Raw genomic sequence first — 27,967 nt, 5'->3', positions numbered from 1 at the left:
TTCTCTCCGCCTCCTCTCTGCTGCATGTGCCGGGTGCCCACGTCCCCACGCTCTTCTCTCCGCCTCCTCTCTGCTGTATGTGCCGGGTGCCCACGTCCCCACGCTCTTCCCTCGGCCTCCTCTCTGCTGTATGTGTCGGTTGCCCACGTCCCCACGCTCTTCCCTCTGCCTCCTCTCTGCTGTATATCCACGGTGCCCACGTCCCCACGCTCTTCCCTCGGCCTCCTCTGCTGTATGTGTCGGTTGCCCACGTCCCCACGCTCTTCCCTCTGCCTCCTCTCTGCTGTATATCCACGGTGCCCACGTCCCCACGCTCTTCCCTCGGCCTCCTCTGCTTTATGTGTCGGGTGCCCACGTCCCCATGCTCTTCTCTCCGCCTCCTCTCTGCTGTATATCCAGGGTGCCCACGTCCCCACGCGCTTCTCTCTTCCTCCTCTCTGCTGTAAATCCAGGGTGCCCACGTCCCCACGCTCTTCCCTCGGCCTCCTCTCTGCTGCATGTGCCGGGTGCCCACGTCCCCACGCTCTTCTCTCCGCCTCCTCTCTGCTGTATGTGCCGGGTGCCCACGTCCCCACGCTCTTCCCTCGGCCTCCTCTCTGCTGTATATCCACGGTGCCCACGTCCCCACGCTCTTCCCTCGGCCTCCTCTCTGCTGTATGTGCCGGGTGCCCACATCCCCACGCTCTTCTCTCCGCCTCCTCTCTGCTGTATGTGCCGGGTGCCAACGTCCCCACGCTCTTCTCTCCGCCTCCTCTCTCCGCCTCCTCTCTGCTGCATGTGCCGGGTGCCCACGACCCCACGCTCTTCTCTCCGCCTCCTCTCTGCTGCATGTGCCGGGTGCCCACGTCCCCACGCTCTTCTCTCCGCCTCCTCTCTGCTGCATGTGCCGGGTGCCCACGTCCCCACGCTCTTCTCTCCGCCTCCTCTCTCCGCCTCCTCTCTGCTGTATGTGCCGGGTGCCCACATCCCCACGCTCTTCTCTCCGCCTCCTCTCTGCTGTATGTGCCGGGTGCCAACGTCCCCACGCTCTTCTCTCCGCCTCCTCTCTCCGCCTCCTCTCTGCTGCATGTGCCGGGTGCCCACGACCCCACGCTCTTCTCTCCGCCTCCTCTCTGCTGCATGTGCCGGGTGCCCACGTCCCCACGCTCTTCTCTCCGCCTCCTCTCTGCTGCATGTGCCGGGTGCCCACGTCCCCACGCTCTTCTCTCCGCCTCCTCTCTGCTGTATGTGCCGGGTGCCCACGTCCCCACGCTCTTCCCTCGGCCTCCTCTCTGCTGTATGTGTCGGTTGCCCACGTCCCCACGCTCTTCCCTCTGCCTCCTCTCTGCTGTATATCCACGGTGCCCACGTCCCCCACGCTCTTCCCTCGGCCTCCTCTGCTGTATGTGTCGGTTGCCCACGTCCCCACGCTCTTCCCTCTGCCTCCTCTCTGCTGTATATCCACGGTGCCCACGTCCCCACGCTCTTCCCTCGGCCTCCTCTGCTTTATGTGTCGGGTGCCCACGTCCCCATGCTCTTCTCTCCGCCTCCTCTCTGCTGTATATCCAGGGTGCCCACGTCCCCACGCGCTTCTCTCTTCCTCCTCTCTGCTGTAAATCCAGGGTGCCCACGTCCCCACGCTCTTCCCTCGGCCTCCTCTCTGCTGCATGTGCCGGGTGCCCACGTCCCCACGCTCTTCTCTCCGCCTCCTCTCTGCTGTATGTGCCGGGTGCCCACGTCCCCACGCTCTTCCCTCGGCCTCCTCTCTGCTGTATATCCACGGTGCCCACGTCCCCACGCTCTTCTCTCCACCTCCTCTCTAAGATCACTTGCCTCTATCTTCCTTTAGATCCAGTGGTGGATGTATCGCGACTGTCTCTTTCCCTGGCGGTCTCTCAGAGTACATCACACTATTATAGAAATGATGAACATGTCTGTCTATGCCTGGAGAAAGTGGGGTAAGATATTACAACATATGTAAGCGATTTTGGGGTATCTGGGCAGAGGGGTTCATCTAGAGTCACACGTGGAGAAAGAGGTAAGGGTTGAATCAGTCGAGTGTTTGTAACTGCAGAGGGGTGGGGGGGGGGCGGGAGAGCCTAGATCAGGGGAGTGTGTAACTGCGGAGGGGGCGGGAGAGCCTAGATCAGGGGAGTGTGTGTAACTGCGGAGGGGGCGGGAGAGCCTAGATCAGGGGAGTGTGTAACTGCGGAGGGGGCGGGAGAGCCTAGATCAGGGGAGTGTGTAACTGCGGAGGGGGCGGGAGAGCCTAGATCAGGGGAGTGTGTGTAACTGCGGAGGGGGCGGGAGAGCCTAGATCAGGGGAGTGTGTGTAACTGCGGAGGGGGCGGGAGAGCCTAGATCAGGGGAGTGTGTAACTGCGGAGGGGGGCGGGAGAGCCTAGATCAGGGGAGTGTGTGTAACTGCGGAGGGGGCGGGAGAGCCTAGATCAGGGGAGTGTGTGTAACTGCGGAGGGGGCGGGAGAGCCTAGATCAGGGGAGTGTGTAACTGCGGAGGGGGCGGGAGAGCCTAGATCAGGGGAGTGTGTGTAACTGCGGAGGGGGCGGGAGAGCCTAGATCAGGGGAGTGTGTGTAACTGCGGAGGGGGGCGGGAGAGCCTAGATCAGGGGACTGTGTGTAACTGCGGAGGGGGCGGGAGAGCCTAGATCAGGGGAGTGTGTAACTGCGGAGGGGGGCGGGAGAGCCTAGATCAGGGGAGTGTGTGTAACTGCGGAGGGGGCGGGAGAGCCTAGATCAGGGGAGTGTGTGTAACTGCGGAGGGGGCGGGAGAGCCTAGATCAGGGGACTGTGTGTAACTGCGGAGGGGGCGGGAGAGCCTAGATCAGGGGAGTGTGTAACTGCGGAGGGGGGCGGGAGAGCCTAGATCAGGGGAGTGTGTGTAACTGCGGAGGGGGGCGGGAGAGCCTAGATCAGGGGAGTGTGTGTAACTGCGGAGGGGGCGGGAGAGCCTAGATCAGGGGAGTGTGTGTAACTGCGGAGGGGGCGGGAGAGCCTAGATCAGGGGAGTGTGTAACTGCGGAGGGGGGCGGGAGAGCCTAGATCAGGGGAGTGTGTGTAACTGCGGAGGGGGCGGGAGAGCCTAGATCAGGGGAGTGTTTGTAACTGCAGAGGGGGCGGGAGAGCCTAGATCAGGGGAGTGTGTGTAACTGCGGAGGGGGCGGGAGAGCCTAGATCAGGGGAGTGTGTGTAACTGCGGAGGGGGCGGGAGAGCCTAGATCAGGGGAGTGTGTAACTGCGGAGGGGGGGCGGGAGAGCCTAGATCAGGGGAGTGTGTGTAACTGCGGAGGGGGCGGGAGAGCCTAGATCAGGGGAGTGTGTAACTGCGGAGGGGGCGGGAGAGCCTAGATCAGGGGAGTGTGTGTAACTGCGGAGGGGGCGGGAGAGCCTAGATCAGGGGAGTGTGTGTAACTGCGGAGGGGGCGGGAGAGCCTAGATCAGGGGAGTGTGTAACTGCGGAGGGGGGCGGGAGAGCCTAGATCAGGGGAGTGTGTGTAACTGCGGAGGGGGCGGGAGAGCCTAGATCAGGGGAGTGTGTGTAACTGCGGAGGGGGCGGGAGAGCCTAGATCAGGGGAGTGTGTGTAACTGCGAAGGGGGCGGGAGAGCCTAGATCAGGGGAGTGTGTGTAACTGCGGAGGGGGCGGGAGAGCCTAGATCAGGGGAGTGTGTGTAACTGCGGAGGGGGGCGGGAGAGCCTAGATCAGGGGAGTGTGTGTAACTGCGGAGGGGGCGGGAGAGCCTAGATCAGGGGAGTGTGTAACTGCGGAGGGGGGGCGGGAGAGCCTAGATCAGGGGACTGTGTGTGACTGCGGAGGGGGGGGGGAGAGCCTAGATCAGGGGACTGTGTGTAACTGCGGAGGGGGCGGGAGAGCCTAGATCAGGGGAGTGTGTAACTGCGGAGGGGGGCGGGAGAGCCTAGATCAGGGGAGTGTGTGTAACTGCGGAGGGGGCGGGAGAGCCTAGATCAGGGGAGTGTGTAACTGCGGAGGGGGGGCGGGAGAGCCTAGATCAGGGGACTGTGTGTGACTGCGGAGGGGGGGGGAGAGCCTAGATCAGGGGACTGTGTGTAACTGCGGAGGGGGCGGGAGAGCCTAGATCAGGGGAGTGTGTAACTGCGGAGGGGGGGCGGGAGAGCCTAGATCAGGGGACTGTGTGTAACTGCGGAGGGGGGGGGGGGGAGAGCCTAGATCAGGGGAGTGTGTAACTGCGGAGGGGGGGCGGGAGAGCCTAGATCAGGGGAGTGTGTGTAACTGCGGAGGGGTGGGGGGGCGGGAGAGCCTTGATCAGGGGAGTGTGTAACTGCGGAGGGGGGGCGGGAGAGCCTAGATCAGGGGACTGTGTGTAGCTGCAGAGGGGGCGGGAGAGCCTAGATCAGGGGAGTGTGTGTAACTGCGGAGGGGGGGCGGGAGAGCCTAGATCAGGGGAGTGTGTAACTGCGGAGGGGGCGGGAGAGCCTAGATCAGGGGACTGTGTGTAACTGCAGAGGGGGCGGGAGAGCCTAGATCAGGGGAGTGTGTAACTGCGGAGGGGGCGGGAGAGCCTAGATCAGGGGAGTGTGTGTAACTGCAGAGGGGGCGGGAGAGCCTAGATCAGGGGACTGTGTGTAACTGCAGAGGGGGCGGGAGAGCCTAGATCAGGGGAGTGTGTGTAACTGCGGAGGGGGCGGGAGAGCCTAGATCAGGGGAGTGTGTGTAACTGCGGAGGGGGGGCGGGAGAGCCTAGATCAGGGGAGTGTGTGTAACTGCGGAGGGGGCGGGAGAGCCTAGATCAGGGGAGTGTGTGTGACTGCGGAGGGGGCGGGAGAGCCTAGATCAGGGGAGTGTGTGTAACTGCGGAGGGGGCGGGAGAGCCTAGATCAGGGGAGTGTGTGTAACTGCGGAGGGGGGCGGGAGAGCCTAGATCAGGGGAGTGTGTGTAACTGCGGAGGGGGCGGGAGAGCCTAGATCAGGGGAGTGTGTAACTGCGCCGGGGGCGGGAGAGCCTAGATCAGGGGAGTGTGTGTAACTGCGGAGGGGGCGGGAGAGCCTAGATCAGGGGAGTGTGTGTAACTGCGGAGGGGGCGGGAGAGCCTAGATCAGGGGAGTGTGTAACTGCGGAGGGGGGCGGGAGAGCCTTGATCAGGGGAGTGTGTAACTGCGCCGGGGGCGGGAGAGCCTAGATCAGGGGAGTGTGTGTAACTGCGGAGGGGGCGGGAGAGCCTAGATCAGGGGACTGTGTGTAACTGCGGAGGGGGCGGGAGAGCCTAGATCAGGGGAGTGTGTAACTGCGGAGGGGACGGGAGAGCCTAGATCAGTCGAGTGTGTGTAACTGCGGAGGGGGGACAGGAGAGCCTAGATCAGGGGAGTGTGTAACTGTGCCGGGGGCGGGAGAGCCTAGATCAGGGGAGTGTGTAACTGCGCCGGGGGCGGGAGAGCCTAGATCAGGGGAGTGTGTAACTGCGGAGGGGGGGGGGCGTGAAAGCCCAGATCAGGGGAGTGCTGCGGAGGGGGTGGGAGAGCCTAGATCAGGGGAGTGTGTGTGACTGCAGAGGATACAGTGTGTGTGTGTGTGTGTGTGTGTGTGTGTGGATAGTGCGGTGGAGTCTTTGTGCGATTTCTCACACATTTCTTTGTCTTTTTAGGTCTGGAAAGGACAAGAAGAAGTTCATCTTGCAGGTGACCTAATTATAAATCCTGTGTTACTGTTACATGTATAGGTGATGCCTGGCCCCCAGTCTCTGCCAGCTGTATACCGTGGGCTGTCTGTTACTGTTACATGTATAGGTGATGCCTGGCCCCCAGTCTCTGCCAGCTGTTTTCCCGTAGGCTGTCTGTTACTGTTACATGTATATGTGATGCCTGGTCCCCAGTCTCTGCCAGCTGTACACCGTAGGCTGTCTGTTACTGTTACATGTATAGGGGATGCCTGGCCCCCCGGTCTCTGCCAGCTGTATACCGTAGGCTGTCCGTTACTGTTACATGTATATGTGATGCCTGGTCCCCAGTCTCTGCCAGCTGTATACCGTAGGCTGTCTGTTACTGTTACATGTATAGGGGATGCCTGGCCCCCAGCCTCTGCCAGCTGTATACCGTAGGCTGTCTGTTACTGTTACATGTATAGGTGATGCCTGGCCCCCGGTCTCTGCCAGCTGTATACTGTAGGCTGTCTGTTACTGTTACATGTATAGGTGATGCCTGGCCCCCGGTCTCTGCCAGCTGTATACCGTAGGCTGTCTGTTACTGTTACATGTATATGTGATGCCTGGTCCCCGGTCTCTGCCAGCTGTATACTGTAGGCTGTCTGTTACTGTTACATGTATAGGTGATGCCTGGCCCCCAGTCTCTGCCAGCTGTATACCGTAGGCTGTCTGTTACTGTTACATGTATAGGTGATGCCTGGCCCCCGGTCTCTGCCAGCTGTATACCGTAGGCTGTCTGTTACTGTTACATGTATAGGTGATGCCTGGCCCCCGGTCTCTGCCAGCTGTATACCGTAGGCTGTCTGTTACTGTTACATGTATAGGTGATGCCTGGCCCCCGGTCTCTGCCAGCTGTATACCGTAGGCTGTCTGTTACTGTTACATGTATAGGTGATGCCTGGTCCCCGGTCTCTGCCAGCTGTATACCGTAGGCTGTCTGTTACTGTTACATGTATAGGTGATGCCTGGCCCCCGGTCTCTGCCAGCTGTATACCGTAGGCTGTCTGTTACTGTTACATGTGTAGGTGATGCCTGGTCCCCGGTCTCTGCCAGCTGTATACTGTAGGCTGTCTGTTACTGTTACATGTATAGGTGATGCCTGGCCCCCGGTCTCTGCCAGCTGTATACCGTAGGCTGTCTGTTACTGTTACATGTATAGGTGATGCCTGGCCCCCGGTCTCTGCCAGCTGTATACCGTAGGCTGTCTGTTACATGTATATGTGATGCCTGGTCCCCGGTCTCTGCCAGCTGTATACCGTAGGCTGTCTGTTACTGTTACATGTATAGGTGATGCCTGGCCCCCGGTCTCTGCCAGCTGTATACCGTAGGCTGTCTGTTACTGTTACATGTGTAGGTGATGCCTGGTCCCCGGTCTCTGCCAGCTGTATACTGTAGGCTGTCTGTTACTGTTACATGTATAGGTGATGCCTGGCCCCCAGTCTCTGCCAGCTCTATACCGTAGGCTGTCTGTTACTGTTACATGTATAGGTGATGCCTGGCCCCCAGTCTCTGCCAGCTGTATACCGTAGGCTGTCTGTTACTGTTACATGTATAGGTGATGCCTGGCCCCCAGTCTCTGCCAGCTGTATACCGTAGGCTGTCTGTTACTGTTACATGTATAGGTGATGCCTGGCCCCCAGTCTCTGCCAGCTGTATACCGTAGGCTGTCTGTTACTGTTACATGTATAGGTGATGCCTGGCCCCCAGTCTCTGCCAGCTGTACACCGTAGGCTGTCTGTTACTGTTACATGTATAGGTGATGCCTGGCCCCCAGTCTCTGCCAGCTGTATACCGTAGGCTGTCTGTTACTGTTACATGTATAGGTGATGCCTGGCCCCCAGTCTCTGCCAGCTGTGTACCGTAGGCTGTCTGTTACTGTTACATGTATAGGTGATGCCTGGCCCCCAGTCTCTGCCAGCTGTGTACCGTAGGCTGTCTGTTACTGTTACATGTATAGGTGATGCCTGGCCCCCAGTCTCTGCCAGCTGTGTACCGTAGGCTGTCTGTTACTGTTACATGTATAGGTGATGCCTGGCCCCCAGTCTCTGCCAGCTGTGTACCGTAGGCTGTCTGTTACTGTTACATGTATAGGTGATGCCTGGCCCCCAGTCTCTGCCAGCTGTATACCGTAGGCTGTCTGTTACTGTTACATGTATAGGTGATGCCTGGCCCCCAGTCTCTGCCAGCTGTATACCGTAGGCTGTCTGTTACTGTTACATGTATAGGGGATGCCTGGCCCCCAGTCTCTGCCAGCTGTGTACCGTAGGCTGTCTGTTACTGTTACATGTATAGGGGATGCCTGGCCCCCAGTCTCTGCCAGCTGTATACCGTAGGCTGGCTGTTACTGTTACATGTGTAGGGGATGCCTGGCCCCCAGTCTCTGCCAGTTGTATACCGTAGGCTGGCTGTTACTGTTACATGTGTAGGTGATGCCTGGCCCCCAGTCTCTGCCAGCTGTATACAGTAGGCTGTCTGTTACTGTTACATGTATAGGTGATGCCTGGCCCCCAGTCTCTGCCAGCTGTATACCGTAGGCTGGCTGTTACTGTTACATGTATAGGTGATGCCTGGCCCCCAGTCTCTGCCAGCTGTATACCGTAGGCTGGCTGTTACTGTTACATGTATAGGTGATGCCTGGCACCCAGTCTCTGCCAGCTGTATACCGTAGGCTGGCTGTTACTGTTACATGTATAGGTGATGCCTGGCACCCAGTCTCTGCCAGCTGTATACCGTAGGCTGGCTGTTACTGTTACATGTATAGGTGATGCCTGGCACCCAGTCTCTGCCAGCTGTATACCGTAGGCTGTCTGTTACTGTTACATGTATAGGTGATGCCTGGCCCCCAGTCTCTGCCAGCTGTATACCGTAGGCTGTCTGTTACATGTATAGGTGATGCCTGGCCCCCAGTCTCTGCCAGCTGTATACAGTAGGCTGTCTGTTACTGTTACATGTATAGGTGATGCCTGGCCCCCAGTCTCTGCCAGCTGTATACCGTAGGCTGTCTGTTCCTGTTAAATGTATAGGTGATGCCTGGCCCCCAGTCTCTGCCAGCTGTAGGCTGTCTGTTACTGTTACATGTATAGGTGATGCCTGGTCCCCAGTCTCTGCCAGCTGTATACCGTAGGCTGTCTGTTACATGTATAGGTGATGCCTGGTCCCCAGTCTCTGCCAGCTGTATACCGTAGGCTGTCTGTTACTGTTACATGTATAGGTGATGCCTGGTCCCCAGTCTCTGCCAGCTGTATACCGTAGGCTGTCTGTTACTGTTACATGTATAGGTGATGCCTGGCCCCCAGTCTCTGCCAGCTGTATACCGTAGGCTGTCTGTTCCTGTTACATGTATAGGTGATGCCTGGCCCCCAGTCTCTGCCAGCTGTATACCGTAGGCTGTCTGTTACTGTTACATGTATAGGTGATGCCTGGCCCCCAGTCTCTGCCAGCTGTATACCGTAGGCTGTCTGTTACTGTTACATGTATAGGTGATGCCTGGCCCCCAGTCTCTGCCAGCTGTATACCGTAGGCTGGCTGTTACTGTTACATGTATAGGTGATGCCTGGCCCCCAGTCTCTGCCAGCTGTATACCGTAGGCTGTCTGTTACTGTTACATGTATAGGGGATGCCTGGCCCCCAGTCTCTGCCAGCTGTACACCGTAGGCTGTCTGTTACTGTTACATGTATAGGTGATGCCTGGCCCCCAGTCTCTGCCAGCTGTACACCGTAGGCTGTCTGTTACTGTTACATGTATAGGTGATGCCTGGTCCCCAGTCTCTGCCAGCTGTATACCGTAGGCTGGCTGTTACTGTTACATGTATAGGTGATGCCTGGCCCCCAGTCTCTGCCAGCTGTACACCGTAGGCTGTCTGTTACTGTTACATGTATAGGTGATGCCTGGCCCCCGGTCTCTGCCAGCTGTATACCCTAGGCTGTCTGTTACTGTTACATGTATAGGTGATGCCTGGCCCCCGGTCTCTGCCAGCTGTATACCGTAGGCTGGCTGTTACTGTTACATGTATAGGTGATGCCTGGCCCCCAGTCTCTGCCAGCTGTACACCGTAGGCTGTCTGTTCCTGTTACATGTATAGGTGATGCCTGGCCCCCAGTCTCTGCCAGCTGTAGGCTGTCTGTTACTGTTACATGTATAGGTGATGCCTGGTCCCCAGTCTCTGCCAGCTGTATACCGTAGGCTGTCTGTTACATGTATAGGTGATGCCTGGTCCCCAGTCTCTGCCAGCTGTATACCGTAGGCTGTCTGTTACTGTTACATGTATAGGTGATGCCTGGTCCCCAGTCTCTGCCAGCTGTATACTGTAGGCTGTCTGTTACTGTTACATGTATAGGTGATGCCTGGCCCCCAGTCTCTGCCAGCTGTATACCGTAGGCTGTCTGTTCCTGTTACATGTATAGGTGATGCCTGGCCCCCAGTCTCTGCCAGCTGTAGGCTGTCTGTTACTGTTACATGTATAGGTGATGCCTGTTCCCCAGTCTCTGCCAGCTGTATACCGTAGGCTGTCTGTTACATGTATAGGTGATGCCTGGTCCCCAGTCTCTGCCAGCTGTATACCGTAGGCTGTCTGTTACTGTTACATGTATAGTTGATAGTGTTCACTCTAGAAATTGTGCCGGGCAGGGCGCCGGGGGGGCGGGCCAGGGCAGCCGACGGCACACTTGTGGGCGGGCCGGGCCGGCGGCGTCACTAAAGTGGGCGGGCCGGCGGCGTCACTAAAGTGGGCGGGCCGGCGGCGTCACTAAAGTGGACGGGCCGGGCCGGCGGCGTCACTAAAGTGGACGGGCCGGGCCGGCGGCGTCACTAAAGTGGACGGGCCGGGCCGGCGGCGTCACTAAAGTGGACGGGCCGGGCCGGCGGCGTCACTAAAGTGGACGGGCCGGGCCGGCGGCGTCACTAAAGTGGACGGGCCGGGCCGGCGGCGTCACTAAAGTGGACGGGCCGGGCCGGCGGCGTCACTAAAGTGGACGGGCCGGGCCGGCGGCGTCACTAAAGTGGACGGGCCGGGCCGGCGGCGTCACTAAAGTGGACGGGCCGGGCCGGCGGCGTCACTAAAGTGGACGGGCCGGGCCGGCGGCGTCACTAAAGTGGACGGGCCGGGCCGGCGGCGTCACTAAAGTGGACGGGCCGGGCCGGCGGCGTCACTAAAGTGGACGGGCCGGGCCGGCGGCGTCACTAAAGTGGACGGGCCGGGCCGGCGGCGTCACTAAAGTGGACGGGCCGGGCCGGCGGCGTCACTAAAGTGGACGGGCCGGGCCGGCGGCGTCACTAAAGTGGACGGGCCGGGCCGGCGGCGTCACTAAAGTGGACGGGCCGGGCCGGCGGCGTCACTAAAGTGGACGGGCCGGGCCGGCGGCGTCACTAAAGTGGACGGGCCGGGCCGGCGGCGTCACTAAAGTGGACGGGCCGGGCCGGCGGCGTCACTAAAGTGGACGGGCCGGGCCGGCGGCGTCACTAAAGTGGACGGGCCGGGCCGGCGGCGTCACTAAAGTGGACGGGCCGGGCCGGCGGCGTCACTAAAGTGGACGGGCCGGCGGCGTCACTAAAGTGGACGGGCCGGCGGCGTCACTAAAGTGGACGGGCCGGCGGCGTCACTAAAGTGGACGGGCCGGCGGCGTCACTAAAGTGGACGGGCCGGCGGCGTCACTAAAGTGGACGGGCCGGCGGCGTCACTAAAGTGGACGGGCCGGCGGCGTCACTAAAGTGGACGGGCCGGCGGCGTCACTAAAGTGGACGGGCCGGCGGCGTCACTAAAGTGGACGGGCCGGCGGCGTCACTAAAGTGGACGGGCCGGCGGCGTCACTAAAGTGGACGGGCCGGCGGCGTCACTAAAGTGGACGGGCCGGCGGCGTCACTAAAGTGGGCGGGCCGGGCCGCGCCGAAGATGCGGTCACCACAGGGGGAAGGTGCCTTGATGCCGGGGAAGCGCCGGGCATCGCCGTCTAAGGCGGCGCTGGGCTTCCCCGTGCAAGGAGTCGGGCAGGCACCAGGCTGTTTTAGCGGGGCGCTGCTAGAGGGACAGGGCGCATTTTGCCCTTTATAAAACGCGCAGGGGGCAGCGCCCCGCTAAAACTAACTAGCGGGAACACTAGTTGATGCCTGGCCCCCAGTCTCTGCCAGCTGTATACCGTAGGCTGTCTGTTACTGTTACATGTATAGGTGATGCCTGGCCCCCAGTCTCTGCCAGCTGTATTCAGTAGGCTGTCTGTTACTGTTACATGTATAGGGGATGCCTGGCCCCCAGTCTCTGCCAGCTGTATACCGTAGGCTGTCTGTTCCTGTTACATGTATAGGTGATGCCTGGCCCCCAGTCTCTGCCAGCTGTATACCGTAGGCTGTCTGTTACTGTTACATGTATAGGTGATGCCTGGCCCCCAGTCTCTGCCAGCTGTGTACCGTAGGCTGTCTGTTACTGTTACATGTATAGGGGATGCCTGGCCCCCAGTCTCTGCCAGCTGTATACCGTAGGCTGTCTGTTACTGTTACATGTATAGGTGATGCCTGGCCCCCAGTCTCTGCCAGCTGTGTACAGTAGGCTGTCTGTTACTGTTACATGTATAGGTGATGCCTGGCCCCCAGTCTCTGCCAGCTGTGTACCGTAGGCTGTCTGTTACTGTTACATGTATAGGGGATGCCTGGCCCCCAGTCTCTGCCAGCTGTATACTGTAGGCTGTCTGTTACTGTTACATGTATAGGTGATGCCTGGCCCCCAGTCTCTGCCAGCTGTGTACAGTAGGCTGTCTGTTACTGTTACATGTATAGGTGATGCCTGGCCCCCAGTCTCTGCCAGCTGTATACCGTAGGCTGTCTGTTACTGTTACATGTATATGTGATGCCTGGCCCCCAGTCTCTGCCAGCTGTATACCGTAGGCTGTCTGTTACTGTTACATGTATAGGTGATGCCTGGCCCCCAGTCTCTGCCAGCTGTACACCGTAGGCTGTCTGTTACTGTTACATGTATAGGTGATGCCTGGCCCCCGGTCTCTGCCAGCTGTATACCGTAGGCTGTCTGTTACTGTTACATGTATAGGTGATGCCTGGTCCCCGGTCTCTGCCAGCTGTATACCGTAGGCTGTCTGTTACTGTTACATGTATAGGTGATGCCTGGCCCCCGGTCTCTGCCAGCTGTATACCGTAGGCTGTGTGTTACTGTTACATGTATAGGTGATGCCTGGCCCCCGGTCTCTGCCAGCTGTAGGCTGTCTGTTACTGTTACATGTATAGGTGATGCCTGGCCCCCAGTCTCTGCCAGCTGTAGGCTGTCTGTTACTGTTACATGTATAGGTGATGCCTGGCCCCCAGTCTCTGCCAGCTGTATACTGTAGGCTGTCTGTTACTGTTACATGTATAGGTGATGCCTGGCCCCCAGTCTCTGCCAGCTGTGTACCGTAGGCTGGCTGTTACTGTTACATGTATAGGTGATGCCTGGCCCCCAGTCTCTGCCAGCTGTATACTGTAGGCTGTCTGTTACTGTTACATGTATAGGTGATGCCTGGCCCCCAGTCTCTGCCAGCTGTGTACCGTAGGCTGGCTGTTACTGTTACATGTATAGGTGATGCCTGGCCCCCAGTCTCTGCCAGCTGTATACCGTAGGCTGTCTGTTACTGTTACATGTATAGGTGATGCCTGGCCCCCAGTCTCTGCCAGCTGTACACCGTAGGCTGTCTGTTACTGTTACATGTATAGGTGATGCCTGGCCCCCAGTCTCTGCCAGCTGTATACCGTAGGCTGTCTGTTCCTGTTACATGTATAGGTGATGCCTGGCCCCCAGTCTCTGCCAGCTGTATACCGTAGGCTGTCTGTTACTGTTACATGTATAGGTGATGCCTGGCCCCCAGTCTCTGCCAGCTGTATACCGTAGGCTGTCTGTTACTGTTACATGTATAGGTGATGCCCGGCCCCCAGTCTCTGCCAGCTGTATACCGTAGGCTGTCTGTTACTGTTACATGTATAGGTGATGCCTGGCCCCCGGTCTCTGCCAGCTGTATACCGTAGGCTGTCTGTTACTGTTACATGTATAGGTGATGCCTGGCCCCCGGTCTCTGCCTGCTGTATACCGTAGGCTGTCTGTTACTGTTACATGTATAGGTGATGCCTGGCCCCCGGTCTCTGCCAGCTGTATACCGTAGGCTGTCTGTTACTGTTACATGTATAGGGGATGCCTGGCCCCCGGTCTCTGCCAGCTGCATACCGTAGGCTGTCTGTTACTGTTACATGTATAGGGGATGCCTGGCCCCCAGTCTCTGCCAGCTGTATACCGTAGGCTGTCTGTTACTGTTACATGTATAGGGGATGCCTGGCCCCCGTCTCTGCCAGCTGTATACCGTAGGCTGTCTGTTACTGTTACATGTATAGGTGATGCCTGGCCCCCAGTCTCTGCCAGCTGCATACCGTAGGCTGTCTGTTACTGTTACATGTATAGGTGATGCCTGGCCCCCAGTCTCTGCCAGCTGTATACCGTAGGCTGTCTGTTCCTGTTACATGTATAGGTGATGCCTGGCCCCCGGTCTCTGCCAGCTGTATACAGTAGGCTGTCTGTTACTGTTACATGTATAGGGGATGCCTGGCCCCCAGTCTCTGCCAGCTGTATACTGTAGGCTGTCTGTTACTGTTACATGTGTAGGTGATGCCTGGCCCCCAGCCTCTGCCAGCTGTATACCGTAGGCTGTCTGTTACTGTTACATGTGTAGGTGATGCCTGGCCCCCAGTCTCTGCCAGCTGTATACCGTAGGCTGTCTGTTACTGTTACATGTATAGGTGATGCCTGGCCCCCAGTCTCTGCCAGCTGTATACCGTAGGCTGTCTGTTACTGTTACATGTATAGGTGATGCCTGGCCCCCAGTCTCTGCCAGCTGTATAACGTAGGCTGTCTGTTACTGTTACATGTATAGGTGATGCCTGGCCCCCAGTCTCTGCCAGCTGTATACCGTAGGCTGTCTGTTACTGTTACATGTATAGGTGATGCCTGGCCCCCAGTCTTTGCCAGCTGTATACCGTAGGCTGTCTGTTACTGTTACATGTATAGGTGATGCCTGGCCCCCAGTCTCTGCCAGCTGTATAACGTAGGCTGTCTGTTACTGTTACATGTATAGGTGATGCCTGGCCCCCAGTCTCTGCCAGCTGTATACCGTAGGCTGTCTGTTACATGTATAGGGGATGCCTGGCCCCCAGTCTCTGCCAAGTGTATACCGTAGGCTGTCTGTTACTGTTACATGTATAGGTTACCGTAGGCTGTCTGTTACTGTTACATGTATAGGTGATGCCTGGCCCCCAGTCTCTGCCAGCTGTATACCGTAGGCTGTCTGTTCCTGTTACATGTATAGGTGATGCTGGCCCCCAGTCTCTGCCAGCTGTATACCGTAGGCTGTCTGTTACTGTTACATGTGTAGGTGATGCCTGGCCCCCAGCCTCTGCCAGCTGTATACCGTAGGCTGTCTGTTACTGTTACATGTATAGGTGATGCCTGGCCCCCAGTCTCTGCCAGCTGTATAACGTAGGCTGTCTGTTACTGTTACATGTATAGGTGATGCCTGGCCCCCAGTCTCTGCCAGCTGTATAACGTAGGCTGTCTGTTACTGTTACATGTATAGGTGATGCCTGGCCCCCAGTCTCTGCCAGCTGTATACCGTAGGCTGTCTGTTACATGTATAGGGGATGCCTGGCCCCCAGTCTCTGCCAAGTGTATACCGTAGGCTGTCTGTTACTGTTACATGTATAGGGGATGCCTGGCCCCCAGTCTCTGCCAGCTGTATACCGTAGGCTGTCTGTTCCTGTTACATGTATAGGTGATGCCTCGCCCCCGGTCTCTGCCAGCTGTATACCGTAGGCTGTCTGTTACTGTTACATGTATAGGTGATGCCTGGTCCCCAGTCTCTGCCAGCTGTACACCGTAGGCTGTCTGTTACTGTTACATGTATAGGGGATGCCTGGCCCCCAGTCTCTGCCAGCTGTATACCGTAGGCTGTCTGTTACTGTTACATGTATAGGTGATGCCTGGCCCCCAGTCTCTGCCAGCTGTATACCGTAGGCTGTCTGTTACTGTTACATGTATAGGGGATGCCTGGCCCCCAGTCTCTGCCAGCTGTATACCGTAGGCTGTCTGTTACTGTTACATGTATAGGGGATGCCTGGCCCCCAGTCTCTGCCAGCTGTATACCGTAGGCTGTCTGTTACTGTTACATGTATAGGGGATGCCTGGCCCCCAGTCTCTGCCAGCTGTATACCGTAGGCTGTCTGTTACTGTTACATGTATAGGGGATGCCTGGCCCCCAGTCTCTGCCAGCTGTATACCGTAGGCTGTCTGTTACTGTTACATGTATAGGGGATGCCTGGCCCCCAGTCTCTGCCAGCTGTGTACCGTAGGCTGTCTGTTACTGTTACATGTATAGGTGATGCCTGGCCCCCGGTCTCTGCCAGCTGTAGGCTGTGTTACATGTATAGGTGATGCCTGGCCCCCAGTCTCTGCCAGCTGTAGGCTGTGTTACATGTATAGGTGATGCCTGGCCCCCAGTCTCTGCCAGCTGTAGGCTGTGTTACATGTATAGGTGATGCCTGGCCCCCAGTCTCTCCCAGCTGTATACCGTAGGCTGTCTGTTACTGTTACATGTATAGGTGATGCCTGGCCCCCGGTCTCTGCCAGCTGTATACCGTAGGCTGTCTGTTCTCTTGTCTGTGTAACCTTAGGCTCATGTTTCTTTATAGCAGAAGTATGTCAGATGTTCGGTGCGGTCAGAAGTTCGGCACCTCCGCAAGGTTCTCTGCCACCGCCTAGGTGCCACTTTCCCTCAGGTAATCAGTGCCATCTTTCTACCTACTACCACAGATAAGAAGCTGGAGAACCAGCGGTGGCAGGGCCACTATTATGTCACCTTGTGTGTTGCTTATATTGTCCAGGGCATAGATGTGTGGTATAGATCCATAAGTCATTTAGCGGAATAGTTACAATTGGTTGTGTAGAGAGAGAGCTAGAGACTGACCTCTCACCTAATCACCTCCTCCCACTCCCGTGTCCAAGACTTCTCTCGCGCTGCCTCCCTGCACTGGAACAACCTCCCGCCACCCATCAGGCTATCTGATTCCCTTACCTCCTTCAAGCGCTCCCTCAAAACCCACTTCTTCCGACTAGCCTATCCCTCCTCCTCCCAACCTCTTTCGCTTCTCCTATCCTGCTACCCTACCCCTCCATCTGTTCCCATCCGTTCCTACTTATCCTATTTCGTTCGTCGACCCACCTCCTTTTAGTCTGTTATCTCTTATGAGTAGGGTCCTCCTGCCTCACGTACTCACCCTACCTCTTTACCTCACCTGTGCTCCTGCCCTGTTCTTCCCTTCCTCTACTTCATCTTCAGTCTCCTCGACAATTTTGACACCTACTTCTGAACTGATGCTGATTTTAGTTCTACCAGCTATACCCCTATTTATGCTGTATTTCTCTTTCCTCCACTAGGTGACACTGGAGAGTTACAGTGGGGAATAGAAGGCGACCACAGGGAGCTTGGGCACTTTAGAATAAATTAATAGTGACTAACTCCTCCCCTTCTACTTCCTCTCCTAGGCAGTTTTTAGCATGTGCCCTGCGGGAGCTGGGTGCGTTCAAGGCTCACTCCTGAGCTTTATTGATTTTTTAAATATACGATGCTACAATCAGCAAGAGGACAGGCAGGTAGCTCCCTGTCCCTACCTGCTTGCGACGCGGGCGCTGTCGGCAGGTCCGGTCGCAGCTGCATGCAGCTCGCCTCCGGTACCTGGCTGCAGGATCCACTGATCCTGAGGTCCCGTCGCCGCTGCTTGCAGCGCGCCTCGAGGACCACTCAGCATGCCGCACCCGACAGCTATGGCAGGGGTAAGTATAACACTGATTCCCCGCTAGCGGGGGATTCAGTGTAAAAAGCCGCGGCAGCGCACTTTTTAAACACGGCGCCATTCCTGAGGAGCGAGAGCGCGACATGCTGGGTACTTCCGCTTCCTCCTTCTTTGTAGGAGCGGCGGCCATTGAAGAAGCAGCGTGATCTGCGGCTCCCTCGACGCGTCTGTGAAGTGCCGGTGACCCTGGTTCAGTGAGTCACAGCGGGACATAGGAGGTCAGGGCAGCTTGGACTGTGTCCAAAAAGGTCCCTTAGCCGGCGCAAGTTATATTTATATACAGTGCGCGTAGCGGCCTCGTGGCAGACTCTGCCTCTTTCCTAACCTCCTCTCCTGTCCGGTATTCCAGCTTTTCTCTCCTTTCTGTGTAAGATTGCGGAGTGTATGATGGCTGGTAAAAAGATTGCGTGCAAAAAGTGCAGCAATAAGTTTGCGCCACAAGCGGAGGGCGCCATTTTATGTCCCTCATGTACTGCATCCCCAGCCCCCACCCCATCTACATCGGGGCAGGAACCTCCTGTATGGGCTTCACAATTGTCTACAGTAATTTCTCAGCTAGCATCTGTGTTATCTTCTGCCAGACAGGACAGGGATGCAGCCAGGGATCAGCAGGCAGAGTTAACCTCTGCTGTGGAGAGTCTGTCTAGAGCATTGCATGCAGACACCTCTACACCCCCTCCCCCTAGACTGGCTTCTGCTAGTAGGATGTTTCCTCAGGTCCCTCTGTTAGATGATACAGATGAGGACATGCCAGCTCTAGAGGAGGGTGAATTTCATGACCCTTATGCTCAGCCGGACGCTGAGCCTGATGCTCCGCTTATGCAGGACACTGAGGTCCCTTCTCAGGGTTTAGAGGACTTAATACAAGCAGTCCGGTTAACCCTCAATGTAGCAGAGGAGGTGAGACCGGCTGCGCGTCCCTCAGTGTTTGCTAAAAGGCAAAAACAGTCTGCATATTTCCCAGCCTCAGAGGAGCTGGATGAACACTTGCAAAAAGCCTGGTTACACCCAGACAAAAAGTTTCAGGTTTCTCAGAGATTTTTCACTGCCTATCCTTTTCCTAAGGATGCTAGAAAGGCATGTGAGACGCCACCTGCTGTTGATTCTTCGGTATCACGTTTGTCTAAAAAGACAGTGTTACCCATCCCAGGTGCCTCTACCCTTAAAGATGTGTCTGATAGGAGGTTAGAGAGTGCTCTGAAGAATGTTTATACAGCTGCTGGTCTTTTACAACGTCCGGCACAGGTGGGTTGCTGGGTCAATAGGGCCATGGAGGTATGGGCATCCCAGGTGGCCTCCTCTCTAGACCCAGGGGCAAGTGATATGTTGCTCTTAGTGGAACACATACGTGAGGCTGCAGGTTATTTGGTTGAAGCCTCTTCAGACGTTTGTATGCTTGCAGCCCGTATTTCTGCTCTCTCAGTTTCTGCTCGCCGTACTCTTTGGTTGAGACAGTGGAATGCAGACGCCGACTCCAAAAAGGCGGTGGAGGCATTACCCTTTGCTGGGGAGGCCCTCTTTGGTCCAGAGCTGGACAAAATGATTTCACAGGCTACAGGGGGTAAGTCTCAGTTCCTGCCCACTGCAGCCCCTCCCCCACGTAGGTCATTTCCTACTACGGGAGGGCAGTCCTTTCGGTCCTTTCGGCCCACCCCCAGATTCAGGGGTAGGTCTAGGGGAGCGGCTACTAGCTCCAGAGGCTTCCAAGGCAGAGGCTCAGCCAGTGCTCCAATCCTGGATGCAAAGGTTACCTCAAAGCCCTCAGCATGACTCCCCCAGCTCCTGTCCAGATCACAGGGTGGGAGGCCGGCTTCTCTTTTACCATCAGGTATGGGCCGGTTCATGCAGGGATGCATGGGTAAAGGACCTGGTAGCAGTAGGCTACAAGATAGATTTCTTGTTGCCTCCTCCTCAACGGTTTTTTCCCACAGGTTTGCCAGCTTCTCAGGAAAAAGGCAGGGCCTTACAGGCCGCCATCCAAAAGCTCAGGGATCAAGGGGTGGTGATCCCGGTCCCGGAACCAGAAAAGGCAAGGGGATTCTCTTCCAGCCTTTTTCTGGTTCCCAACCCATCTTGAACCTGAAGCAGCTCAACCCCTTCTTACGGTTCACTCGCTTCAAGATGGAGTCTCTCCAGTCTGTCATTGCAGGCCTGGAACCAGGGGAGTTTCTTGTATCCATCGATATCAAAGATGCATACCTGCATATCCCAATCTGGCCTCCTCACCAGGCATTCTTGCGGTTCGCAGTCCAGAACTATCACCTACAGTTCCGAGCCCTCCCATTCGGCCTCTCCTCTGCGCCTCGGGTATTTACCAAAGTGATGGCTGTCATGATGGAAATACTCAGGGCTCAGGGAGTTACCATTGTCCCTTATTTGGACGACCTTCTGCTGAAGGCTCCGTCCAAGGAGGTTCTGCTGCACAACATCCAACTGACACGTCGGATCCTGGAGTCCCATGGCTGGATGCTCAACATCCAAAAGTCACAGCTGACCCCATCGCAGAGGATCCTGTTCCTAGGGATGATTCTGGACACTGTCCAGAGAAGGGTGTTCCTCCCCATGGACAAGATCTTGTCACTGCAGGAAGCGGTGCGACTGGTGCTGCAGCATCGAACAGTCACAGTTCTCCTTTGCACAAAGCTGCTGGGAAGGATGGTGGCCACGTTCGAGGCGGTGCAGTACGGGCGGTTTCGATCTCGCCCCTTCCATCTGTGTCTGCTCCGCCAGTGGACAGGCTCACACCTGTTTCTACAACAGAGGATCTCTCTCTCCCATCAGGCTCGAGCGTCTCTGGCGTGGTGGCTCAACTCCAGCAACCTGCAGGAGGGAAGGAGGTTCGCCATTCACAATTGGACGCTCCTCACCACGGACGCCAGCCTCAGGGGCTGGGGAGCGGTCACGCTGGGCCTCCACTTCCAAGGACTGTGGACCCCGGAGGAAGCACAGATGTCCATCAATGTGCTGGAACTGCGAGCAGTGTATTATGCCATGCTCCAGGCAGAAGTGGTTCTCCGGAACAAGGACATCAGGGTGCAGTCCGACAATGCCACGGCGGTGGCTTACATCAACAAGCAGGGAGGCACCCGCAGCCGTGCAGCGATGAGAGAGGTAAAGAGCATTCTGTGCTGGGTGCAGGAGCACGCAGGGGCCGTGTCCGCCATTTTCATACCAGGCGTGGAAAATTGGGAGGCGGATTACCTCAGCCGGCGGGACGTACACCACGGAGAGTGGTGTCTGAACCCTCTGGTCTTCCAGACCCTGACCCGACGGTGGGGTTGTCCGCAGATAGACATGATGGCCTCCAGACACAACCATCAGTTGCCCCGGTACTGCGCTCGGACAAGAGATCCACAGGCGGTGGCTGTGGACGCTCTCACGGCACCCTGGACGGATCAGTTCCTTTACATCTTTCCTCCAGTGCCTCTCATCCCTCGGGTTCTGCAGAGAATCCGACGGGAGTCGGTGACGGTCCTGTTCATTGCCCCGGACTGGCCTCGCCGGTCGTGGTACACGGTACTAACAGGCCTGTTAGTAGACGAGCCATGGCCTCTGCCTCTCTGCGAAGACCTGCTAACACAGGGTCCGTTCGCCTGTCCCAACTTACAGCAGCTTTATTTGACGGCATGGCTGTTGAGAGGTCCATCCTGAGGAAGGCAGGGATCCCGCAGGCGGTGATTCCAACCATGATAGGAGCCAGAAAGCAGGTTACCTCGGTGCATTACCACCGCATCTGGAGGGCCTATGTGGCCTGGTGCGAATCCAGGAGGGTTTCGCCGGTGAATTTCAAATTGGCCAGATTACTGCTATTCTTGCAGAAGGGTTTGGCCTCAGGACTCCGGCTGGGGTCCTTGAAGGTTCAAGTATCCGCCCTCTCCATTTTCTTCCAGAAGAAGCTGGCTCTTCTTCCTCAGGTACAGACTTTCTTCCAAGGGGTGTTGCGGCTGCAACCTCCCTTCAGACCTCCTACTGCTCCATGGGACCTGGATGTGGTACTGGCTTTTCTCCAGTCCTCTGTATTTGAGCCCATGGAAGAGGTGGAACTAAAATACGTCACCTGGAAGACTGTCCTATTGTTGGCCTTGGCTTCGGCTAGACGGGTGTCGGAGCTGAGTGCTCTTTCTTGTAAGGCACCCTTCTTACGGTTCCATGAGGACAGAGCGGAGCTGCGCACCTCTAGTGTTTTTCTCCCAAAGGTGGTCTCGGCATTCCACATTAACCAACCTATTGTGGTGCCGGCCTTTCGGGAGGACTCACAGGAGTCTAGGGCGCTGGACGTGGTCCGGGCCTTGAGAGTCTACGTGGCCAGAACAGAATCTGTACGTAAGTCGGATGCCTTATTTGTCCTCTATGACTCCTTGCGTCCTGGTTGGCCAGCCTCCAAGCAGGCCCTGGCCAGGTGGATCAGATTGACAATTCGTCAAGCTTATGTAGCCTCCTCCAGGGTGCCACCTTCTTTAATCTCCGCCCATTCTACAAGGTCGGTGGGTACCTCCTGGGCGGCTGCCCGTGGAGTGTCTATACAGGATCTATGTAGAGCGGCTACGTGGTCTGGTCAGAGGACCTTTGTCCGCTTTTACAAGTTCGACACTTTTGCGGCGGCCGCTTCGCGGTTTGGCCGTTCTGTGTTAAGGGGTTCTCAGCGTCATCCCACCCGTGTTGGGAGCTCTGGGACGTCCCCACTGTAACTCTCCAGTGTCACCTAGTGGAGGAAAGAGAAAAGGGGATTTTGTACTTACCGTTAAATCCTTTTCTCAGACTCCATAGGTGACACTGGACGCCCACCCGATTCTGTCTCTCTGGTTTACTGTTTGGTTTTCAGGTTGAGCAATTACCTGAGGTAAAAGAGACTGCTATACTCAGTCTGAGTTCTAAGTTTTACTAAGTTTGTTTCTGGATGAGTTCATTCTGTTATGAATGCTATTTTTCAGACTATATGTTCACTCTATGTGAGCGTGTGTGTGTGACTTGTTATGTTATGTTTGACCTCCTCTCGGAAGTGGGTTGTTTTCCTTTCTTCCAGCTCCCTCCGGGCACATACTTAACTGCCTAGGAGAGGAAGTAGAAGGGGAGGAGTTAGTCACTATTAATTTATTCTAAAGTGCCCAAGCTCCCTGTGGTCGCCTTCTATTCCCCACTGTAACTCTCCAGTGTCACCTATGGAGTCTGAGAAAAGGATTTAACGGTAAGTACAAAATCCCCTTTTTATCAACACACCCTGTACGTTACCTTGTCATTTGTTTTTATGTTTGCTATGTAAAGCAGAGATTAGATGGGAAAATATTGTCATTTTGTATAAATATATTATTAGTCCTAATCTAGTAATTTATTGGGATGGGTTCATGTTTGTGCAGGTTCATTTGTTGTACGATAACAAGACCCTACCTGACAATATGACCATGAAGCAACTGTGGCTGACGCACTGGTACGGCAAGGTGAGTGAGGTGCCTGGTGAGGTGGGGGTGGTGAGGAGGGGGTGGTGAGAGGTAGGCAGGTGGCTCAATGAGGGGTGGCAGTATGAAAGGGGAGTTGGCTTGGGTGATTTAAATTTGGCTGGATGAAGGTAAGTTCATGTGGGTGACAGTAGGTGGCACGATGATGGTTGGGTCGAGAGGTGGCTGGATGAAGATGTGGTTTTGGTCATGGTTAGGTGGTTGACATAAGAGTAGGTGATTGAGGTTACTGCATGGCTGAATAAAGGGTAGGTGGTCGTGGTGGCTGGTTTGGGGGGGGGGGGGGGCTGGGGTAGGGTGATGATACATGGTTGAATCAAGGCAAGGTGTTTGAGGTGATGGGTAGGTGGCTATAAATTGACTGCATAGAGAGGTGGTTGTGATGTTGGTAGGGCAGCTGGTTAGCTAAGAAGGTTGGGTGGGGGTACCTAAGAGGTTATTGGGGTAACTGTAAAATAGCTCGAAAGAAGGGAGGTCTGTGGGTGATAGAGATGATGTTGGGTGATGGTTGGGCAGCTGAATAGGTGGTTGGGTGATGGTAATCAGAATGGCTGGTGGAGCGCGGTGGTTGAGGTGACAGTAGGGTGGCTGAATGGAAGGGCGGAGGTTGGGTGATGGTAATCAGAATGGATGGTGGAGCACGGTGGTTGAGGTGACCGTAGGGTGGCTGAATGGAAGGGTGGAGGTTGGGTGATGGTAATCAGAATGGATGGTGGAGCGCGGTGGTTGAGGTGACAGTAGGGTGGCTGAATAAAAGGGAGGAGGTTGGGTGATGGTAATCAGAATGGATGGTGGAGCGCGTGGTTGAGATGACAGTAGGGTGGCTGAATGGAAGGGAGGAGGTTTGGGTGATGGTAATCAGAATGGATGGTGGAGCGCGTGGTTGAGGTGACAGTAGGGTGGCTGAATGGAAGGGAGGAGGTTGGGTGATGGTAATCAGAATGGATGGTGGAGCATGGTGGTTGAGGTGACAGTAGGGTGGCTGAATGGAAGGGAGGAGGTTGGGTGATGGTAATCAGAATGGATGGTGGAGCTCAGTGGTTGAGGTGACAGTAGGGTGGCTGAATGGAAGGGAGGAGGTTGGGTGATGGTAATCAGAATTGATGGAGTGCGGTGGTTGAGGTGACAGTAGGGTGGCTGAATGGAAGGGAGGAGGTTGGGTGATGGTTGAGGTGACAGTAGGGTGGCTGAATAGAAGGGAGGAGGTTGGGTGATGTTAATCAGAATGGATGGAGGAGCGCGGTGGTTGAGGTGACAGTAGGATAGCTCAGGGAAGTGAGGTGAGTGGTGGTTGTACTGAATTTGGGAATGTGTGTCCATATACTAGGATGGCCTGGGGAAACAAGTCCTTATGGGTTTCCTTTAAGTCCTATACAGGGGTGGGGTCCTGGGGTGCACACCAATTGAGAGGTGCGACCCTGCGGAGACCTTTCAGTAGAACTGCATACAAAGTCAAGGGTGCAGGTGCACAAATTAAACTCCCAATTTAAACATTTTTGCAATAAAATTTTGCATTTTAGCGAGGTTCTTCGCTTAGTTATGGCCATAAGTAACGGCTTGCCCACCGCGACCAGGTGACCTCATTAGTCGGGCAAGTCCCTAACATTTTGCGGGGTACAAATCTAGGGCACAGGGCACCCCAAAATGGTGCAGCTGAGTGACCCCAGGGCAACACAAGACTGAAAGAAATATATAGTGAAACAAAGTGAGGATAGGTTAGTGAGAGAGGCTGCTAAAAGATAGCAGGGATAAGTAAGTGAGAGGTAAAAAAATGAGAGATAAAATAGTGAGAGGTGAAGTAGTGAGAGGTAGAGATTAGAAATGAATTACATTGAAATAAAACACACAATAGGGATGAAAGTGAAAATAAGTGTTAATTTGTGTTGCTCCTGAGGCCAAACAGCCACACCAGTCCAGGGGGGCCCACAACCCAGAAATGCACCCCCCCATTTCATTTCTAATCTCTACCTCTCACTACTTCACCTCTCACTATTTTATCTCTCATTTTTTTACCTCTCACTTACTTATCCCTGCTATCTTTTAGCAGCCTCTCTCACTAACCTATCCTCACTTTGTTTCACTATATATTTCTTTCAGTCTTGTGTTGCCCTGGGGTCACTCAGCTGCACCATTTTGGGGTGCCCTGTGCCCTAGATTTGTACCCCGCAAAATGTTAGGGACTTGCCCGACTAATGAGGTCACCTGGTCGCGGTGGGCAAGCCGTTACTTATGGCCATAACTAAGCGAAGAACCTCGCTAAAATGCAAAATTTTATTGCAAAAATGTTTAAATTGGGAGTTTAATTTGTGCACCTGCACCCTTGACTTTGTATGCAGTTCTACTGAAAGGTCTCCGCAGGGTCGCACCTCTCAATTGGTGTGCACCCCAGGACCCCACCCCTGTATATCTAATGCCGTGTATTTCCATACACATTAGAAGGCCAGAGACCCCTTCTGCGCCTGGTGGTAGCACCCACGCCCACCTGTCCTATATATTGGTTTTAATTAGGTTCCTGACATTTCTTAGACTGCATGCAGAGCAAGGTGAGACCTGCACAAATGTTTAATGGATTATCAGATGGGGGGGTGCATTTCTGGGTTGTGGGCCCCCCTGGACTGGTGTGGCTGTTTGGCCTCAGGAGCAACACAAATTAACACTTATTTTCACTTTCATCCCTATTGTGTGTTTTATTTCAATGTAATTCATTTCTAATCTCTACCTCTCACTACTTCACCTCTCACTATTTTATCTCTCATTTTTTTACCTCTCACTTACTTATCCCTGCTATCTTTAGCAGCCTCTCTCACTAACCTATCCTCACTTTGTTTCACTATATATTTCTTTCAGTCTTGTGTTGCCCTGGGGTCACTCGGCTGCACCATTTTGGGGTGCCCTGTGCCCTAGATTTGTACCCCGCAAAATGTTAGGGACTTGCCCGACTAATGAGGTCACCTGGTCGCGGTGGGCAAGCCGTTACTTATGGCCATAACTAAGCGAAGAACCTCGCTAAAATGCAAAATTTTATTGCAAAAATGTTTAAATTGGGAGTTTAATTTGTGCACCTGCACCCTTGACTTCCTTTAAGTCCTAGTCTGCGTTCTAGTTCCTAGAAGAGACGTAAGTGGGGACTGATATCCTGACTACACCAATACTGATTTGCCTGTAGCAAGGTTTAATCAGTAGACTGTCCCAATGCGGTCCCTGCTTGCTGTGTCCAATCCATACTGTAGTCTGAGAAGTGCGGTGACTCCAGGTGATGCTGCTTCTCTGACCATACATTGCTTGGAAGACACGGGGTACAGCCGAGCCTCTGTAACCACCTTTATTGTGTCTTGCAGCCTTCTCCCCTTGTCCTGTCCTACAGTGTGAAGGAGAAGAGGAGGTGACACACACTGACAGCTGCAGCTACATCCCTTGTGCAAATGTATATACAGATGAGTTCTCCTTTATTGGCCTGTGGAAGCTGGGCAGCCTGCACGTCACTCTGAGGACCCCCAGCCCGCCTGTGCCTTTACGCTTTTATATCGGCTATTTTTAGAGCGGAAAGTTTATTTTGTGTTTTATTTAATAAAAAAAGTATCCTAACTACTCCATTGACCTTCATGAATGACCTCTCTGCGGGGCTGGACGGTGAGGACTTTGTGGGTTCTCTGCGGAGAATAACCCTGACGCTGCTTCGGGTATCATTCTCTTGGGAGATCCCTGGTGGATACCGGTAAGGAGGGGACGGTCAACTAGGATTAGGGGGCTGCTGTATGGGGAACACGGGGGCGATTAGACAGGAAGACGAGTGGACACTTCTGGGGCCAATATATGATGCGGACACCAATCTGATTACACCGGAGCCGTCATCCTCTGGATGCTGTATCCCCGTCTTGCCAATCCCAGTTACATTTTGGTCAGAATCGGGGATCTCGGACTGTTTGGATCTCCCCCGGCGTTAGGTGTCTCGTGTCACATGGGATGGGAATATAATTCAGAAAGGACTTGTCCATACATCAGAGGAAAAATAAACAATTTGGCCCAAACAGGGAATATAAACCAAAAACATTGCCCTGTGCAGGGAGAAAAACAATCATTGTCCTGACCAAAAAATTATTATTGGCCCATGCAGGGAAAATGGTGATGCATTGGTCCCCACAGACAGGAAGCAAAAAATAAATACATTGGCCACTTCCGGGAAATAAGAGACATGGTCACTACCCGTGGCCCGCACAGTGACTGTCCACGGCTGTTTCATGATCTGAACCAGCTCTGTCTGGCCAGAATGGTTTATAGTAACAGAGAAGCGACGCTGGGTCTAATACGGGAGGTACAAGGGGCATTTCTGGTTGATTCCATGGAGCGCTGCTGTCAGCAGGCCACCGTGCAGGCTAGGGGTGATGGTTCCATAATGATGTTGGGTGTATTCACGTGGCATGTATTGGGGCCACTGGTCCATTTGAACACATAACGATGTTAAGATTCTTGATGACCATTTGTGGCCCTTCATTGACTTCTTTTACCTCCACAATGATGGAATATTCCAGCAGGATAATGCACTGTGCCATCCGTCCTAACGTGTCCTGAAATGGTTTGTAGAGTATTCCATAGCGTTAGAACAATTGGTGTGGCCAGCGAGATTACCCAACATGAACCCAGACGGGTATTTAGGGGAAGTTTTGGTGACGTCCATTTGCATCCAAGAGCATGCACCTACAAATGCATTTATTCAGTGTGTTATATAGCGCAGCAGATTCCGTTACATCGTCTTATATAGCGCAGCAGATTCAGCTCAGAAGGAAACAGGGTGCTATGTGAGGAGCATAAGGGGGGTTATTCACATTTGTTTGGTCATCTGTGCATTCGCATGGAGGACCGATGTTGCGCGTCTGCGCGTTTCTGTGCATGTGCAGACAAAGGGTGCGTGCACCCACGGCAAACTTTCGGTTCTCCGGGTGCAAGCACCCATGGCAGCATGAGGTGGGCGGGG

The 27,967-nt window shown here is 55.2% G+C and overlaps 1 protein-coding gene across 1 annotated transcript; it reads left to right on the top strand.

The window, feature by feature from the left end:
• The first annotated feature begins 1,368 nt into the window (after positions 1-1,368).
• On the top strand, positions 1,369-26,583 carry PCGF1 (polycomb group ring finger 1). The gene is made up of 5 exons (XM_083178878.1): positions 1,369-1,937; positions 5,620-5,653; positions 16,382-16,468; positions 22,897-22,977; positions 26,334-26,583. Exons 1-5 carry the CDS (start codon positions 1,384-1,386, stop codon positions 26,379-26,381), a joined length of 804 nt encoding a protein of 267 aa, XP_083035004.1. The 5' UTR covers positions 1,369-1,383; the 3' UTR covers positions 26,382-26,583.
• Positions 26,584-27,967: the final 1,384 nt, after the last annotated feature.

The sequence above is a fragment of the Crinia signifera genome, chromosome 1, assembly GCF_055691185.1.
Source record: "Crinia signifera chromosome 1, ASM5569118v1, whole genome shotgun sequence".
Lineage (NCBI taxonomy): Eukaryota > Metazoa > Chordata > Amphibia > Anura > Myobatrachidae > Crinia > Crinia signifera.
Note: the sequence above shows the minus strand (reverse complement) of the source record. Positions and strands in the feature narration are given on the sequence as shown.